This window comes from Solanum verrucosum, unplaced genomic scaffold (genome assembly GCF_900185275.1).
Source record: "Solanum verrucosum unplaced genomic scaffold, falcon-dt-bn FXZP01000020.1, whole genome shotgun sequence".
In the NCBI taxonomy this organism is placed as follows: Eukaryota; Viridiplantae; Streptophyta; class Magnoliopsida; order Solanales; family Solanaceae; genus Solanum; species Solanum verrucosum.
In genome coordinates this window covers 691,304-711,104 of record NW_026019903.1, presented here as the reverse complement: position 1 = coordinate 711,104, position 19,801 = coordinate 691,304, and the positions used below count along the sequence as shown (strand labels likewise).

Sequence of the window (19,801 nt, the reverse complement as noted above, 5' to 3'; positions counted from 1 at the left end):
GAAGAGGAAAGTGCATGGTTTTCTCACTCCCCAACCTGGGGCTAGGCCTGGGCATATTTCGGTTCAAACCGAAAAAACCGACCGAACTGAATTTTTTTTAATTTCGGTTTCGGTTTTTCGGTTTGATCGGTCGGTTTCGGTTTTCAGTTTTAAAATTTCAGTTATTCGGTCCGGTTTTCGGTTTTTAGAAATTAATTCGGTTTAACCGAAAAACTGAATTTTATTACATAACACTATACTACACTTACAGCCCAACCTATCCAATGTCAATAGCCCATTAAAATTTGGCCCAATTTGTCATTTGGGAGTGACTCACTGTAGCTCCCACACTTATGAATTACCCAATTCTCAATTCGGAATCCCTAAATTGAAACTCCCATGACTGAAAATTGAAATCCCTAAATACTACACTCTCACAACTCACATTTTGACGAGACAACAATGACTCTCATCGACCCATTTCACGACACTCGTCCGATAGTCCATCGCCTCCGTCCATCCTCCGTTCTCGTTACTTGTCAAGTGTTGACATAGTGACTGTCTGACTAAGAATCTGTCTCCGTCCTTGCTCTGGTCTTTCTATGTGTTGGTTGTTGTGTTGTTGTGTTGTTGTGTTGTTGTGTTGTTGATGGCTTGATGCCTGTGTAGTGTGTACTGTCTTCGGTTGGTTATTTGGCAGTTCAACAACAGAGAATGAGTCAGCACTTCATATGGGGCTTGGACGTTGGCAAATGGCAAGTTGGCTTAATGTTGAATTGCTGATAAAAGTTAGAACACTAAGCAAAATTTTCCTAGCACATATATGTGTGAAAATTGTAAAAATTGCTGATAGAAGTTGAATAGGAGGTAAATTTGTTCAACAACACTCGGTGTAATATCATAAACCGAAAATCAAACGGAAATAAACCGAACCGAACCAAATTTATTTCAGTTTGGTTTGGATTGACATTTTCACCAAACCGAAAACCCGAAAACCGAACCGAATTTTGTAAACCGAACCGACCGGACACCCAGCCCTACCTGGGGTGCCAGTCTTCCAGATTAACTAGAAAGATTTGGCAGTACTGCAAGGCATTCTTACAGTTTAAAACTGAAGTTCACATCAGTTGGTGTTTCAAGGGTAAGTGACTGGGCAAGATGTGAACCACTTATTACTTTACTGTCTGGTGACATATAAGCTGTGGAGTAGTCTGGTGCTTGTTTAAAATTAAACCAGTGATGCCAGACACTGTCAAAACATCTTCTAAGCTGGGCATTCTGAAGGACAAGGAGAAGCAAGCTGTGGACTCTTTGGGAAGAAGAAACTGAAGTGCTTAAGGTTTAAAAGTACTTCTGTACAGATTGGTGGAACATATATTTTGTGTAACTTTTATGCTCAATTTTACCTCTTATATCAATAAAAATAATAATTTTATAAATAAAAAAAGACGTAGATGGTCGGAATGATAAGAGGACCATTGTTGTGGGTCAAATTACTTGTTTCTTGAAGCTTTATTTCCAGAGCAGCTTGTGGAGGGTCTCATAGAGATAGTACGAGTGCCATGCACTTTTATAATATTCTTCTAGTTAAAAACCAGAGTGAAGAAGAGAAATTGAAAAGGAGAAGCTAGTGGAGTGCTGACCCTGAGACTTGCAGACTATGTTTCCTTACAGGTTTTCTGGAATAACCTTTATATTGGTGATCACAATGCAAATGGATTTCTAGGATGAGCTCCTAGTCGACTGTCACTATAGTGTTACTGATGTATGATGTCTATTTGACTCTGAATTGCCTTGCCTTTTGTGTTATGTGTATTTGATGTAATCATCTAATCATCATTTTGGCCGTTGAATTTTGTTCACGTCATTCAGAATTCTATGTTGTCAGATGGCATTCATTTATTTATTTAGTTTTGTAATACACTCCATCATGTTCGGGAGCAACTACATTCTCTAGTCAAGCACGTGAGATTTTTTTTGATAATGGATGGCAGTGTAGACTTGAATGAAGACTTTACTGTTATACCATGTTAACAACATGGACCTTGGGCCTAATTCATTCCATGCAACATGAATCTAGGGCAATAACTCAACTCCAAGAGTTAGACACATCCATCAATATGGTATCAAAGTCATATTCTTGATGTTGAGTTATCTTATACCTGGTCAGCCATATTATGTTACTCCACACTTAAGATGTTCAGCCCTGCTAGTGTGACAGAAGGGCCAAGGGATATGGAATCCCACATTGTTTTAAGTGTATGGATTGTGGTCTTCTTCTGTAGATTTTGATAATCCTCAATACTTGAACTCTTACTTCATCAAAAAAAAATTCCTCAATACTTGAACTAATTTTTAGAATTGAGTTAGACAGAAGATCTCTTTCTTAATATGGGCCTCATGTTTCTTTTGGATGTAGACTATTAGACATGATTTAGTTACAAGCACATTGTTGGTGACTTATGTGGCAGTTAGCTGGCCATGTCAAGTTGCTGGGCGGCTTCTATGAAGAAAGATGAGAGAAATAGACACTATAAATCGCAATGAAAAGACTTGAGCTGCCTTTGTGAGTTGAGTTTGGGCCATGATCCCTGTCTTAATATTGGCATGTGGTGTTTTTTTTTGGGTGTAGTCAACCATTAGGCATGACTTAGTTAGGAACACATTTCGGTGATTTTATGTGGCAGTTAGCTGGCCATGTGAAGTTGCTGGACAGCTTCTATGAAGAAAGATAATAGAGAAGGCCACTGTAATTGGATGGAGAGTTTGGTAGTGAATCTCTATGAAGAGCTATTTGTTCAACTTGGACCGACTTTGGTCCAAGGACCTAAATTAAATGTCTGTGGGTCTGAATTCGTTAGTTTTAATTTTATCTTTAGCTGACACCAAAAGATTTAGCCTTTTTTGTACTTGTTCAAGTTAAATTTTGCAGTTAGAGTTATGCCTTCCTCACTATTAGTACGTACAACCTGCACAATCTCTTAAAAGGTGCTACACGTAGTTCTTCCGTTGCTCTATATAAATGAATAATATACGTTTTTTTTGTTTTTGTTTTTAATTCTTTAGTTTTCCTAGACTCATTGTGTGAATCACTATCAACAGGTTTTGTCTGAAGAGTTACCTGATATAATTGCCAGCATATCATTCCCCAAGTCAATGCGTTGGAACTCTGATGTATGTGCCATGACTTTGACTAACTCCTTTTCTTTGCAATATGTGTGGGTTGTGTCCATATTGTTTTTATCTTTTTTAGTTTGTTTATTATAGTCTAAGTGTCTATTGCCTTTTTCTTTATCCTTGAAATTATGTAACATGCCTTTATCTATAGCTGGAATAATTTGTCTTCCTATTAACCTTCCTATCAAGCTTACTGTTAGAATAGAAATAAGTATTTCCTACTTAGAATAGAAATAAGAATAGGAATAGGAATAGGAATAAGAATAGGAATCCTAGTTGGAAAAGGATTCCAATGTAGTGTCTATAAATAGGGTCTCAATGTAACTATTTAGATACACAATTCAATAATATTTTTCGTATATATTTCTCACATGGTATCAAAGCATTGGTGAGAACAAACAAGTCACCGTATGTCTATGTCAATTTCCGGTGACTGTTGGGTCTGATTTTGTTATACTTTTTTCTTTCTGTGGGTGTTGTGCGAAAACCAACACCACCACGAGGCTCGGAAAGCCCCCGCGACCAAACCCCAGCCAAAACCATCGGAAAACACCACCCCACGCGCTCTCACGCGCCTATCGGAGGTGGCAGTTTCCGGCGAGATCTGTCTCACGCGCCGGCGCGTGAGGGCTTTTCTGATCATATTTTTTTGAGATTTTTTTGACAGTTGGGGTCGTCCAGCCAATCCGACCAGGCCCATACTGTTTTTGACCAGATCCGATCGCCGGAATTAGAGTTCCAGCTATTTCCAGGCAGTTTCCGGCGACTTTTCTTCGAGATTTGAATTTTCCGAGACAAATTTAGCATAATGTCTTTTGGGTGTGATGTTTTTGGTTCCAAAAATATGGGGATTGGAAGTTCTAGCCCTATAATCACTTCAGAACTTTTATTGGGAAGTTCAAACTATTTATCTTGGGCTTCCTCGGTTGAGTTGTGGTGCAAGGGTCAAGGTGTCCAAGATCACTTAACGAACAAGGCTTATGAGGTAGATGTAAAGGCAAAGACTAGTGAGGAAGATGCAAAAGCCAAAGCACAATGGGAGAAAGTAGATGCTCAATTATGTAGTCTCCTATGGCGTTCTATTGATTTCAAGTTGATGCCCTTGTTTCGCCCATTCCAGACGTGTTATACAGTTTGGGAAAAGGCTCGTGCTTTATACACTAATGACATATCTCGATTCTATGATGTGATATCTCGATTGACCAACTTAAAGAAACAAGAATCCGATATGTCTACTTACTTAGGACAGGTACAGGCAGTCATGGAGGAATTTGACACATTAATGCCAGTTACTACGAATGTGGAAAAACAACAAGAACACAGACAAACATTGTTTCTAGTTCTTACTCTTGCTGGACTTCCTCCTGATCATGATTCTGTACGTGATCAGATTTTAGCTAGCCCTACAGTTCCTACAATCGATGAATTATTCTCTCGTCTCCTTCGTCTTGCGGCACCTCCCAGTCACAAGGTAGTTTCATCACCCACTGTTGACTCATCTATTCTTGCATCTCAAACCTTTGAAAAGCGTACATATCAATCTATGGAGAATCGGCGAGGAGGAGGGCGTTTTGGGAAACCTCGATCCAAGTGTAGTCATTGTCATAAGCCTGGACACACTCGTGATATATGTTATATTTTGCATGGTCCACCACCCAGTTATGATCCTATTGTTCTAAAGGAATATAATGAGTTCCTTCGAAATCGCGCAAGTAAACAGACATCTCCACCAGTAGCATATGGTGCTCAACCTAATCAACCATCCAATAATGCTCATATTGCTCAGACAGAATATGATGAGTTCCTTCAGTATCGTGCAAATAAGCAAACGTCTCCACAAGTAGTTTCGGTTGCACAACCTGATGTCTCTGTTGCGGATAATTCTTTTGCTTGTGTGTCGCAATCTAGTACTCTTGGAACATGGGTCATGGACTCTGGGGCTTCTGATCATATCTCTGGTAATAAATCACTTTTATCCGATATTGTTTATTCACAATCTCTTCCAGCTATTACTTTAGCCAATGGGATCCAAACCAAACCAAAAGGGGTTGGAAAAGCCAAACCCCTATCTTCTGTCACCCTAGACTCTGTTCTTTATGTCCCTGGTTCTCCTTTTAATCTAGCATCTGTTAGTCGTTTGACGAAAGCCCTACATTGTAGCATAACTTTTTTCGATGATTTTTTTCTCATGCAGGACCGCAGTACGGGACAGATGATTGGAACAGGACATGAATCACAAGGCCTTTACTATCTTACCTCTTCAAATTCCTTAGCAGCATGCTCCGTTACAGATTCCCCAGATTTAATTCACAAACGTTTGGGACATCCGAGTCTATCCAAACTGCAAAAGATGGTGCCTAGTTTGTCTAGTTTATCCACATTAGATTGTGAGTCGTGTCAACTTGGGAAACACACTCGTGCTACGTTTTCTCGTAGTACTGAGGGTCGTTCAGAGTCTATTTTTTCATTAGTTCATTCTGATATTTGGGGTCCTAGTAGAGTCAGTTCCACCTTAGGATTTCGTTATTTTGTTAGTTTCATTGATGATTATTCAAAATGTACTTGGGTTTTCTTAATGAAAGATCGTTCTGAGTTATTTTCTATTTTCAAAAGTTTCTTTGCTGAAATACAAAATCAGTTTGGTGTTTCTATTCGTACTTTTCGTAGTGATAATGCCTTAGAATACTTATCCTCCCAATTTCGGGAGTTTATGACTCACCAAGGCATTATTCACCAGACTACTTGTCCATACACCCCTCAACAAAATGGTGTAGCTGAAAGAAAAAATCGGCATCTTATTGAGACCGCTCGTACTCTTCTCCTTGAATCCAATGTTCCATTGCGTTTTTGGGGAGATGCAGTTCTTACGTCTTGTTATTTGATAAATAGAATGCCCTCTCCTTCTATTCAGAATCAGGTTCCCCATTCCATACTGTTTCCTCAGTCACATCTCTATCCTATCCCTCCTCGTGTCTTTGGGAGCACATGCTTCGTTCATAACTTAGCCCCAGGAAAAGATAAATTAGCTCCTCGTGCCCTCAAATGTGTCTTTCTTGGTTACTCTCGAGTCCAAAAAGGGTATCGTTGTTATTCACATGATCTTCATCGATACCTTATGTCTGCTGATGTTACATTTTTTGAGTCTCAGCCTTACTATACATCTTCTGATCATCTTGATGTCTCTATGGTCTTACCCATACCTCAGGTTTTACCTGTGCCAACCTTTGTGGAATCTACGGTTACTTCTACATCTCCAGTTGTAGTGCCACCACTACTAACTTATCATCGCCGTCCACGTCCAACCCTAGTCCCAGATGATTCATGTCATGCGCCAGACCCTGCTCCTACTGCGGACTTGCCTCCTCCTAGCCAACCGCTTGCACTTCAAAAAGGTATACGATCCACTCGAAATACTAACCCACATTATACCTTCTTAAGTTATCATCGTCTATCATCACCCCATTATGCATTTGTGTCGTCTTTGTCCTCTATTTCCATTCCTAAGACTACAGGTGAAGCACTTTCTCATTCTGGATGGAGGCAGGCTATGGTTGATGAGATGTCTGCTTTACATAAGAGTGGTACTTGGGAGCTTGTCTCCCTTCCTGCAGGTAGGTAAATCTACTGTTGGTTGTCGTTGGGTTTATGCAGTCAAAATTGGTCCAGACGGTCAAGTTGATCGACTTAAGGCTCGCCTTGTTGCCAAAGGGTATACTCAGATATTTGGGCTAGATTATAGTGACACTTTCGCTCCTGTGGCTAAAATTGCATCTGTTCGTCTTTTTCTATCTATGGCTGCCGTTCGTCATTGGCCTCTTCATCAGTTGGACATTAAGAATGCTTTTCTGCATGGTGATCTTGAGGAAGAAGTCTATATGGAGCAACCACCTGGTTTTGTTGCTCAGGGGGAGTCTAGTAGCCTTGTATGTCGATTGCGCAGGTCACTCTATGGTCTAAAACAGTCTCCTCGAGCTTGGTTCGGGAAGTTCAGCACAGTAATTCAGGAGTTTGGCATGACTCGTAGTGGAGCTGATCACTCTGTGTTTTATCGGCATTCTGCACCAAGTCGATGTATCTATTTGGTTGTTTACGTTGATGATATTGTTATCACCGGTAATGATCAAGATGGTATCACCGATTTGAAGCAACATCTCTTTAAGCACTTCCAAACTAAAGACCTTGGCAGATTGAAGTATTTTCTAGGTATTGAGGTTGCTCAGTCTAGATCAGGTATTGTTATTTCTCAGCGCAAGTATGCCTTAGACATTCTTGAGGAGACAGGGATGATGGGATGTAGACCTGTTGACACTCCTATGGATCCGAATGTTAAACTTCTTCCAGGACAGGGGGAGCCACTTAGTAATCCTGAAAGGTATAGACGACTTGTTGGAAAGTTGAATTATCTCACAGTGACTAGACCTGACATCTCTTTTCCTGTGAGTGTTGTAAGTCAGTTTATGACTTCCCCTTGTGATAGTCATTGGGAAGCAGTTGTTCGTATTCTGCGATATATAAAGTCAGCTCCCGGTAAAGGACTACTCTTTGAGGATCAAGGCCATGAGCATATCATTGGATATACAGACGCTGATTGGGCAGGATCACCCTCTGACAGACGTTCGACATCCGGATATTGTGTTTTAGTAGGAGGTAATTTGGTGTCGTGGAAGAGCAAGAAACAGAATGTGGTTGCTCGATCTAGTGCAGAATCAGAATATCGAGCAATGGCGACAGCAACTTGTGAGCTAGTTTGGATCAAACAGTTGCTGGGAGAACTAAAATTTGGCAAAGTTGATAAGATGGAACTTGTGTGTGATAATCAAGCGGCTCTTCATATCGCATCAAATCCAGTGTTTCATGAAAGGACTAAGCACATTGAGATTGACTGTCACTTTGTCAGAGAAAAGATACTCTCGGGAGATATTGTTACGAAATTTGTGAAGTCAAATGATCAGCTTGCAGATATCTTCACCAAGTCCCTCACATGTCCTCGTATTAATTACATCTGTAACAAGCTAGGTACATATGATTTGTATGCATCAGCTTGAGGGGGAGTGTTAGAATAGAAATAAGTATTTCCTACTTAGAATAGAAATAAGAATAGGAATAGGAATAGGAATAAGGATAGGAATCCTAGTTGGAAAAGGATTCCAATGTAGTGTCTATAAATAGGGTCTCAATGTAACTATTTAGATACACAATTCAATAATATTTTTCGTATATATTTCTCACACTTACTATATTAAAGTAAAGTAAATCAACCTGAACTGAATTATATATTTTATGGTGTCCTTTTCAACTCTTCTTTCTTATCCTTTTTAGTACTACAACAAAGTAGTCAACTTGGCTTATGTTCCCAGAAGCAAATTTATATCATTGTCTGGTGCTATTTTTGCTTTGATTGGCATTTTGTTCAAACTTCTTCTTATTTCTTCAATTCATTATTCACAGCTCTTAGTACTTTTAAATTCTATATCTGCAAGAAAATGCACAAATTCTATATGAATATAACGTGCATTGAGAGATTGTCATGCAGGTTGCATTCAGCAGACCCATTCGTTGGATTTTGGCCCTTCATGGAGGTGTAGTTCTTCCCTTTATGTATGCTGGAGTTGTAAGGCAAGTTTGAGCTCCTTCCTGCTCTTGTTTTTTTTTTTCAAAAGAAATTTCTTTACTACTTTTTTACTCCATATGTGCCTAACAGGAGGGTTGAGGTTTCCGTACTTTTTCAACTCTTAGTTTTCTTTTCTTTGAAAAGAAAAAAAAATTATATATGCAATGATTTATCTCCTTTTGTTGCACCCATCCATCACAAAAAGGGGGAGAGAGATGTGGGTGGGGGTGGGTGATAAAGTTAATTTTCTGTTTTATGTCAATTGTCAAGAAACAACAACATACCCAATATATTCCCACAAGTGGGGTCTGGGAAGGGTGGGGGTGTACGCAGACCTTACCCCTACCTTTGTGGAGTAGAGAGATTCTTTCCGATAGATCCTCTGCTCAAGAAAAATGTTTTTTTTAAAACACGGTTTGAAAGAAGTGCCTGAGCATACTGTTGACCTACTAAACTGTTGGATGAGAAGAGGGGGGAGTAAAACACAGAAAAAATGGTGGAATCTAGTTCCATCTTGCATATGGTGGTCAATTTGGAAGGAAAGAAACAATAGGTGCTTTGAGAATATTACTAACCCAATGCAGAAAGTTAAAGAAAACTGCATTAATACTCTATTTTTTTGGTGTAAAGAGGAGGGTATATATGAAGTAGATCAGGTAGTAGATTTCCTAGGCTCTTTGTAATCATGACTACTTGGCCTTTGAATTTTATTTTTTACTTTTGTTTGGTTGCCAGCATACCCTCATTGCTGATGAATACAACTTTACCATTCTCAAAAAAAAAAAAGAAGTGCAAGAGTAAAGGCTACTATACTCGAATTGAGTGAAGTAGAAAAAAATACTTACTTACTATAAAGAAACACCTTTTTCTCCCCAAAAATTAACTTTTATTGACCTGAAAATGAGGGATATTTATTCTTTTACATTCATATAAAAACAATTTTTAGTACATATCTGCTTTGCTTTGATGATAAATACCAGTCGGATACCCTCACCATTCATTAGTTTGAGCATGTATTTTTCTCTTCAAATTTCGTAACTCAGCGCACACATTAGAATATTAATTATTCCAGTTTAAAATGTTCTTTTTATTGATTAGCATAGTAATGCACGTGCAACACACATGTCCAGTCACTAGTTTATTGAATAAGAGAAAACTGCAGATAAGGATATAGACATTGAGCTATGACCAAAAAGATAAACCTGATCGGTTTTGTCCATTTTTAGCAAACTCTGAAGCTCCAGCCAGGTTGTCTTCTTCTTCATTAAGCGATCTCATAAGTGTCTTTCTGAAGGCTTCCAACTTAGTCATGATAATTTGTGTCCACGGAATTCAGTAACTGTTAAAGTAGAAGGAAAAACTCTCTGTTAGACGTGCTTATTTAAATGGAAAACGAAAGTTTAGTAGAAGAAAGTAGTGATTGATCTCAGCTTTCTTTCAATGTCCTACTATTTTGGGGCACTTAACTTGCAGGACAGTTTTTCTTGAAGTTGACTTTGTCATACACTTGGTTGTCTTTGTTTTTCTTTCTTTGAAACTTCCCAGTATTGATGTTTTGTATCTACTTAATCAATACAAGCTTGCTATGGTCTTGGAACTTTTAGCAACTTATAAGCTGTAAGTGGTGAGCTGTCGTGATCCTTTATTCTCTAGCACCACTTCATGAAAAGGTCTCACTATTAAAAGGATTAAGCCTTATCTACTTCCCTTTTTTTTTCCACCAGCATCAGCTTTCTGCCTCTGATACATGGACTCCTTCTTGTTTATCAATGGTCTCTTAGGGCTAGGAAATAAATGTGATTTCTGAAGCTTTGATACCATGCTACGTAAAGGAGGAGCTTTTGAGAGATGGAATTTGCTTGATTTGTTTATTCAAAACTCTTGCAGATTAAATAGTATCTTGACGATGCAAAAGAAATGAAAACCTCTAATTGTATCCCTTATATAGATTGACAATCCAGTCTTTCCATATTTACATTCTCATCCGGCTGCAACAGTTGTAGGGTTTTTTTTCATTGAAATTTTATACTTCAACTTTTTCTCTTTTGAAATTTGCAAGAGTTTAAGCTTTGAATTTCATTTTTCAAATAACCTTATTTCAGAATGCACCCGGGTTGAGCTCACCGAATTTTGTTCATTAATGGAATTCAATATCTTGAATTTGTTCTACAGCCCTGTGCAATTCTAAATACGTACTGGGAGCACATGTTTTTGGATGAGTACTTGGAGAGTTGGAGTGCATATATTTTTTGTGCATTTATCAGTAGTGTTACTGCTCTTGTGTGATTAGTGTTTTTTTTTCCTTTTTACTGGTTTTACGGTTTTTGGTTTGTCTCTTACTACTGTATTTCTTTGATTTTGCTACAGTGGAAATGTATCTCATGGTCTACGCAATACTCCATCAGCTACAGTTAAGGTCTGTTACAAAACTGTAGATTTATCTTTTGGAAGGTCTTCCACTCTTGTCATCAAGCTCAAATATTAGAACCTTATCATCCTTTAGATGCATCTGCTGTGTGTTCTCTCTTATTACATTTGAAAATCAAGGAATTTGATATTGTTATATCTTCAATATGTCTACATTTATTAAATTTGAGTATGCAAGCAACATTCACGTCCTCTATTTCAATCTTGTTCTATGGGTCCACATTGCCTTGCGGCAGTGCCTGATCATGTTTGTCTCAGGAAAGCATGCTTAATCAATCTTAGGGTAGTGCCAAAACAATTTATTTAGGCAATATTTCTCAGCGGTAATATTCAAGGAGTACTATTCTGACAACACTATTCCAGTAGTACTTCCGCAACGTCTATTAATTGGTGTACTACTCCAATCAGTATTTGGAGGTCGTAGAATTCTTAAGTCTGGTTGGAATATTCTATGAGAAGCAATATACATTGAAGTTATCTGGGTCAAGTGGCATGGGGACGGTAGTGTGAACTGTTCATGCTTAAGGCACAACACCATAAGCTACATGAATGGCCTTCTCTCTCTATGTAGGTAGCAACTCTGATGTGGTGGTAGATTCTGAAATGGTTCTTCCTTCGGTGTACAATTCCAGGCATCGTGGAGTAGGGCACTATTTAGCTGGGTCTTTAGAGAATGGAGGAGAAAATGAAGGACATGAGTGTGGCTCCACTAGTACTTATGTGGGTCCTAAAGTGGAAAAGAAATGTGAGAGCTTTTCTAGGAATAAAATATGTTTTTTATACCGTTGATAAGTAACCTATCGTTCCTAATTTTTGGTTGCACACATGAGATTTTAGTGAGTTTAGAAAATTGGGTGTATTCTTCAGAGAATCATATTTTGTTGATTTTCTACTTTTTGGTATATCTCTTGTATTCGCGAGCGTTAAATGTCTCACATTTGTCGAGGGAGTAGGTTGTTCTCTCCTTTTACGGTCTTGGCTAATCTCGAATTACTGGCTAGCTTTTGAGGTTAAACTAAATATTCATTTTCTTAACATGGCATCAAGCTGAACTTTGGTAAGCCCACTGAGCAATCATCTTCTCTCTTATCTACTGCATTGCTTTAGGATTCTCTCTCTCAACTCAATCTATTGGCCGCTCTGGGATTTTCTCATCTCTCTCTCTCACACACACACACGTAATTTTAGCCCATCAAACTTACTCTTTCAAGTATAGGAATGGCTTAGCTAATTTTCACTTTGTTATTTAAGCTATATCTAGTTTTCCCCTAAGTTGCGCAGGCTTTTCATTTTTGTTGCCGCACCCGGGTCAACATGAGACTGGTGCAGGATACGTGTGGGATTCGGTCAACCCACATTGGATACTTTGACCAGAGTATATGGACAAATTTTGGGGAAAATTGAGATTTTGATAAAAGATAAAATAAATTTAAGACATGAGAAATTCCTTAAATATTATAGTCCCTTTCTCTCTTTTTTTAGCTTTTCCTGTTGGTCAATATTCGTTATCTCATGTTTCAAGCCAAACAGAGAGAAACTAAGAATTCAAGCGGTTGTGTACTTGTGTTCTACAGTGGCAGCGGAGCGGTCTGTAAGGAGAGTTGGTGGAAGGCCTTGAATGACTTTCTTTTGTTTTTTGAGGGGAAGAACCAGAGAGTGAAAGAAGAAGTTGGGGTCTTTCGAAATTTAGAATATCGTTATATCTCTATTTTATAATTTTGGGTTGTTTAGCCAAATCCCAGCATCCTTATCCATACCTAGTTCCGTACCCCCAAATCTTAAAATTTAAATTTTGCCGAATCCGACCGTTGTATTCGAATCCACGTCAGAAACCCGCACCCGAGTCCAAGCAACTTAGGTTTTCCCAAATTATTTAACTGGTACATAGTGTTGGCAAACTTCAAACAAAAGCATAACTGCCCTCCTCCCTGCTTCTTCTCCTTCTCAAAACTAATTTGGATCATGTGTATTCTCTAAAATTACCAAAGTTCATGATCCGAATTAATCAAGAAGCTCATATTTATAATAGGGAAAAACCAGTGTTATTAAAAGCGAAAAGCGCAAAAAAGCTCTAAGGTCCGTGGGGGCTTTTAAGTGCAAAGCGCAAATAAAGCATGGGCTTTGATGAAAAAAGGCGCAATGGGAGAAAAAAATAAAATGTGTATGTTTAGTCCAAGACTAATAATTATAAACATGAATGACAAATATATGACCAAAGAAATTGAAAGAAAATTATGATAAATTGAAATATCAATTGTTTAGTGTCACTTCTTCATAAGAGACTCATTGACAAGGAAAAGTTTGTCTTAGAACTTTGATGATGACACTGAAGCGCACATAAAGTGAGGCAAAGCGCTCAACATGTTTTGAGCCTCGCTTTAGGGATTAAGCGCGCCTTTGATAACACTGGGAAAAACATTAAAGTTTCTTTGAGATCAAAATCTTCAGTACGTCAAATATGACCTATTTTCCAATAGAAAACTATTGACAAAAAGATTGTTTGAACTGACCACTATTTTTCTCGCATTGTTAACTCTCATTAAATAGAGTGTATCTAAAGGTAATATTGTTTTGGTCTCGCAATTAGAGCTGGATAGCATGAAGCCATGGACAAACAAAACCACTCTCAGTTTGAGACAAACATGTCTGAAACTTTAGACATTGGTAGTTCAAAGTTCAGTTGCATATATCTGGAGTATGGCTATGACAAGTCAAACTTTAGTGGCAGATGTCTAAAGTTCAAACAAAAACGTTTGAAGTTCGCGCCAAACTTCAGTCACAATTTGTAACTTTGGACGCGGATTTTGTAAGTCACCTATGTTTGAAGTTGAGTCTAAAGTAACAGACATACACAAGTTTATGAACTTAGGCAATGACATTAATTGTTTATCTGTAATCTTTCCCCCCTTTCAAGTTACTTCTTAGCCTGTTGGGCCTACTCTTCTCTATGTTTGAGGTCCCCCCTAATCATATTGAGCTTGATATCGATCCATCTATCCGAATCTCTCTTCTATCTTTGCACATAAAAAAGACGAATAAGGGAAAATGATATTCAAGAAAAAAAATCTTAAATCCACATGTAATCTTATAATAGGGCTACATGTGTGAGAGGATGTTGGAAAATGCTACCACTTGTTCTTTAGTGGTTATGTAAGAGTTTCCAAAGGGTTCTAATATGTTGGGCTACTCATTTGTTGCCTTAAGCTTTTGAGTTGAGTATTTCAATTTTTTCACATGGTGTTAGAGCCATCCCCATCCCTATTCCCATCTCCATCCCTATTCCTTGGTTTACCTAATATTTGCTCCCTTGTTATATTCTCTATGCACCAGATGCTATGTTTTTTGCACTGTTTTTTTCTTCTTTGTACTCGAATTTGCTGCTCTTGAGCCGAGGGTCTTTCGGAAACAATCTCTCTACCTTCACGAGGTAGTGATAAGGTCTGCGTACACTCTACCTTCCCCAGACCCCACTTGTGGAATTTCACTGGGTATGTTGTTGTTATTGTTACCAGATGCCAGTCTTGAGCGTGTGGGGGAGGACAGTTATTAAGTATCTCACATTGGTTGAGAATGTGCTATCATATCCTTAGATAATCTTGCACAATCCCACCTCATGAGCTAGGATTTGAGGTTGAGTTAGGTGCAAACTTCATTTTCTTAACAATGAGTTTTCTCCCAACTGTAAATAATTTTCTTTACCATATTAGGAAGAAATATTTACCAGTGTAGAGGATAAATGATAATCATGGTATCTTACGTGGTCCAACAGTCCTATATACGTTGTTAATATTTGATTCAATTCAAGTTCCCTTTTCTTTTTCTCTATTTTAAATATTTTATTGTGATTCATTGCTTCACTTTAAAGGAGAATTGCTATACTTGCTCTACCCTTGGAAACAAAATCTCTGATGGATTCTTTCTACAAAATACTGCAGATATTGGATGCAGAAACCTATGCAAATGTAATGCAGGATGCTGGGATTCTTGCTGATGTCGAGGTAATGCAAGTTCTGCATAAACTTCCATTTATACTTACTATTACTATGCTTGTTGATGATCTTTTTGACGTTTAACCATCATCAAATATCAGCATCGCAAGAAAACAATTACAGAGAAATCAAATGATTTAGCAAAAAGTGTACATGGACATATTGTAATGAAGAGTGATTTGCTTGATGAGGTAATGCATGAAGTTCCACACTTTTCCTATCCAATTGTCAGACAGAACAGTATTTAAGCATTTTCCTCAATGCTTAGGTCGTGAATCTTGTTGAGGCACCACTCCCTGTACTTGGCAAATTTGATGAGTCCTTCTTAGAGCTTCCAAAGGAGCTACTTATAATGGTAAACTCTCATATTATTTGGAACTTCAATTGTTATCTCTTCTGTATTCATTTGTGATATTATAAGGGTTGAGCAAAAGATGCTACTGTCTTTGGGTGAAGGAAATAAGCATGGATATTCTTCTTGTTGACTATGTCTTTTTAACCCATCTCTCTCTCTCAGAATCAGAAATTTAGATGTTAACAGTTTCTGGGAGTAATGTTATCCTTCTGGTACTGTAGGCTTAAATGTATAAGAGCTTTTTTTTAAGGGCTAGGCACTAGTTGTGTCTACTTCCTTTTCTTGACCAACGATAATAACCTACTATTTCTCTTTCTTTTGGTTATCCAAAAACCAATTTCGTAATTCCTATAAAACTTCCTACCATTGCAATACGTGGAGGAATATAAATGGACTTTCATGGATCCATTCATATTGGTTATCATCAGTGACTGTCAAGCATGGCCTTGATTGCAGGGTCGTTGAAGGGTGCTGGTTAAGAATAATGTTCTCTTTGTCATTTTCCTTGTGTTACATGTCATTATTTTCTAGCATTTCTGAAGCTCTCATTATGTTAAAAGAAAAGGGGCAGCCTGGTGCACTGAACGCTCCCTCCATGTACAGGGAAGCTCTTTATTATGTTAGAGTTGGTAAAAACTTTTTTTTTTTTTGCGTTATGCAGGTGATGCAGAAGCATCAGAAATACTTTGCCATGACTGATGAGAATGGGTTACTGTTGCCATACTTTGTCACAGTGAGATCCTTACTATGTTGTTTCTGTGGCAAATTGTTACCTGTTTAGCTTAAAGTGAGATGTTAGCTTGTAATTGGTAACTTGATATGGATTTAACTTTTCAGGTTGCAAATGGATCAATTGATAACAAGGTAGTTAGGAAAGGAAATGAAGCTGTGCTAAGGTTACTATCCTTTAGTTAGGCTCTTTCCTTCATATTTCTTAAGTTTTGGATCTAGGTGCTACTTGCACTATTTATATTTTACTTGATCCCTTATCAGCTTACTTTATGATAACTGGTATATGCTTAAAGATGTAAACTGCATACACATTGCAGAGCTCGATTTGAAGATGCAAAATTTTTCTATGCAATGGACACAAATAGAAAATTTTCTGAATTCCGTACGCAACTGAAAGGGATTCTTTTCCATGTAAGTCTTAGAATTCCATCTTGACTGTCCTCTTTTTTCCTGTTACGGTTTGACACTTCAAATTTCTATAATACTCTAGCTCTCGTTGGTCTCTCTAATCGGGGAATTGTTTTCTAGAGCTAAATTTAATTTAAAGTTAAAGTATTGAAATCCTTATTCTGTGTGTAAGTCTTACTGAATTGATTGATATCAAATCTAAAATTAGTCTTTTTGATGTACATACCAGCTTTGCGCAATCAATGACATCTGACTTTTATTTAAAATATATCAACTATGAAATTGTAATAAGGTGTATTTGACTAGTGCGTCAAGCAAAATTTCTATAAATGGACCTTGAGCCTAATTCAATCCCAAAAGCTAGCTCTAGAGATGAGGGATTGCCTAAGCCATATAAAGAGACCACCCACTCCATAATTGGGCAATGTGGGGCTCTTCAACACTCCCCAGGCGCCTAGGACTGACATAACATCTGGAGCGTGGACAATTTTTTGGGGGCCCTGCTTCGGAAAACCAAGAATTGGCCCTGCTCTGAACACCATGTAAAGAAATGGACCTTTGAGACCTAACTTAACATCAAAAGCTAGTTCAAGAGGTGTGGATAGCCTAAAGCCCTAAACCATACAAAGAGACCATCTCTCCCGTAAGAGCCCTATGTGACAGTCTTCAACAACAATAATAGTTTCTCTAATTCTTGCAAATTTGTTAGTTCTTAGCCCTTAATTTCTGCTGATCTCTAGTAGTTTTCGCTAAACGATAACGCCTCTGCACAGGAGAAGCTTGGGACTATGCTAGACAAGATGACACGAGTTCAGAATTTGGCTAGTGAAGTTGGGTTGTCTCTTGGAATAAGTGAAGACAAATTCAAAGTCATCCAAGATGCAGCCTCATTAGCCATGGCGGATCTTGCAACTGCAGTTGTTACAGAGTTCACTTCTCTTTCAGGGACAATGGCACGCCACTATGCACTTAGAGATGGTCATTCAAAGGAGGTAGTGAGAACCAAATTTTTTATGGATACTTTTGTGACTAGTTGAGTATTCAGTTGTCACTTGATCCTAGTTTTTTGTTTTTGATTGTCTTCTAATTGTATTTGCTAACTGATCATATGCATTTTGTGCTTATTCTAAATATTCATCCCCTTTACAAACCATAAGGCTTTATTTTAAAAAATAAATAAATTCATCCCCTTATATCTGGTCTGTGATTTAATTACTTTACTAGTACTACTGTAAAAGAGGCGTCTTCCAAAGCACTGGGGAGATGAGGTTAGGCTGATCTTTGTTCCTTTTAGCAGGAGTGGTTCTCTTGGATATAGCCTTCAATAATATTGAATTCCGAGGGAATCAATATTTAATTCGTGTTTTAGCAGGGAATTATCAACATCAGAAGAGTTTTATTTCAAAGAGATGGGAAATTTCGTAGCAAATATGTTAGAATGTTAAGAGAATTCTTTGTTCTATCCTTTTGTTTAGAATACAACAAGAATTTCTTTTAAATTGGAAGAAGAGTACAGTAAAGAGGACCAGGTGTTTGCAGGATAGAGAAATTAAACTGGGGGCATGGTGTGCACTCCACTTTTGCTGAAGATAAGTCAAGTGAAAGTTTGAAAGAGGCCTATAGCCTTACAGCACATAGTTGACAAAAGAACGACCGTATGGTGTTTCAACAACAACAAACCCAGTGTAGTACCATAAGCAGGGTCTGGGGAGGGTGGAGTGTAGGCAGACCCTTACCCCCTACCTCGAGGAGGTAGAGAGGTTGTTTCTGGAACACCCTTGGCTCGGGTAACAAACATCAAAGTAGCTAAAAGAGAAATACAAAAGTAAAGAGGACATAGAAAATAATAGGGAAAATATAAAATAATTCAAAAGAGGAGCAATAACAATAACCAACTAATGTGATAACTGAAGCATAGTAAATAACGAGGAGTTTTGGTAGAAGAAATGTAGAGGAAGATTGGTGGCAGAGTATCCCAGCTTGTATATGGTGGATTGTATGGAAGGAGAGGAACCTTAGACATTTTGAGAACAAGATCAATCCTATCCAGAAAATTAGAATGAACTGCCTCAACCTTCCTTGTTTTTTGAGTAAACAGGATCCGGGGGGGGGGGGGGGGGGTATTATAGAGTTTAAAGATAGTTAGGAAAATACTAGATAGACAAAGCACTCCCATGATCCTTCTGTGTATGGTAACAGTTCTCCTCAACACCTGATTTGTAGGTTTTAGTCTTTTGTTTGAATATGAAATACAAAATACCCTTTTCAAAGGAAACAATATGTTACTGGAACATAAGGGAGATGGGGAAGGTATAATTGAAGATATCATACCACTAAATTCAGAAGAGCAGGACATTGGTATAGCAACAAAGAACGAAATTCCTTCATGGATCCAACAGAATATTATCAGGCTTAGCAAAGAATTTGGGGTGCATTTTATTGGATGTGAAGAAGCAGCTCTGAATCTATTCATGAAAATTAATGGCAAGAGGGAAGCAATTGAGAAGATGGCTGGAGCCATAGTTCCTACGACTCCAACAGAAAAGATCCCAAGAGAACTCAAGAATCTGGAACCAGCTAGTAACTTCGTGAGCTATGGTACAAGAAGTAGGGGGGGTTGTTTCATAGATGTTTTAAATGAAAGTTAACATAGTTTCATGGAATGTAAGGGGCCTCAATGATCCAAGGAAGAGGCTATTGATAAAAAACATGATGAATAACTGGAGGGCAGACGCGTATTGTTTTCAGGAATAAAAAATTAATGGAGATATAAGTGGGGTGGTAAAAGAGATTAGGGCAAATAGGAGGGTCAAATATGCACAATTAGAGGCACGTGGAACAAGAGGGGGCATCATTATCTTATGGGATAGCAGTATCTGGGAGGGTGAAGTTTGTGAAGTAGGGGCTTACTGTATCACATGTAAGTTCACAGGGAAAACTCAGGTTTTTGAATGGCATCTATCTAGTGTCTATGCTCCAAACAGTAGAGACGAAAGAGAAGAAGTATGGGGAGAATTGGGGGCAGTAAGGAGTCTGTTTAGTGGACCTTGGGTGGTGGCTGGGGATTTCAATGTAGTAAGGTACCCATCAGAAAAGAAGAACTGCAAGAGATTGAATAAGGCG

General features: G+C 38.2%; 1 protein-coding gene across 2 annotated transcripts in view; it reads left to right on the top strand.

Moving 5' to 3' along the window:
* Window positions 1-19,801, top strand: part of LOC125819486 (glycine--tRNA ligase, chloroplastic/mitochondrial 2) — a 50,041-nt gene that overhangs the window by 14,445 nt on the left and 15,795 nt on the right. For both annotated transcript variants that reach the window (XM_049498921.1, XM_049498929.1), the window contains 10 exons: window positions 3,082-3,153; window positions 8,690-8,772; window positions 11,135-11,183; window positions 15,130-15,192; window positions 15,285-15,374; window positions 15,452-15,538; window positions 16,200-16,271; window positions 16,376-16,434; window positions 16,588-16,681; window positions 17,452-17,670. In XM_049498921.1, coding sequence (XP_049354878.1) covers window positions 3,082-3,153; window positions 8,690-8,772; window positions 11,135-11,183; window positions 15,130-15,192; window positions 15,285-15,374; window positions 15,452-15,538; window positions 16,200-16,271; window positions 16,376-16,434; window positions 16,588-16,681; window positions 17,452-17,670 — 888 coding nt within the window. The remainder of the gene's footprint in view (window positions 1-3,081; window positions 3,154-8,689; window positions 8,773-11,134; window positions 11,184-15,129; window positions 15,193-15,284; window positions 15,375-15,451; window positions 15,539-16,199; window positions 16,272-16,375; window positions 16,435-16,587; window positions 16,682-17,451; window positions 17,671-19,801) is intronic.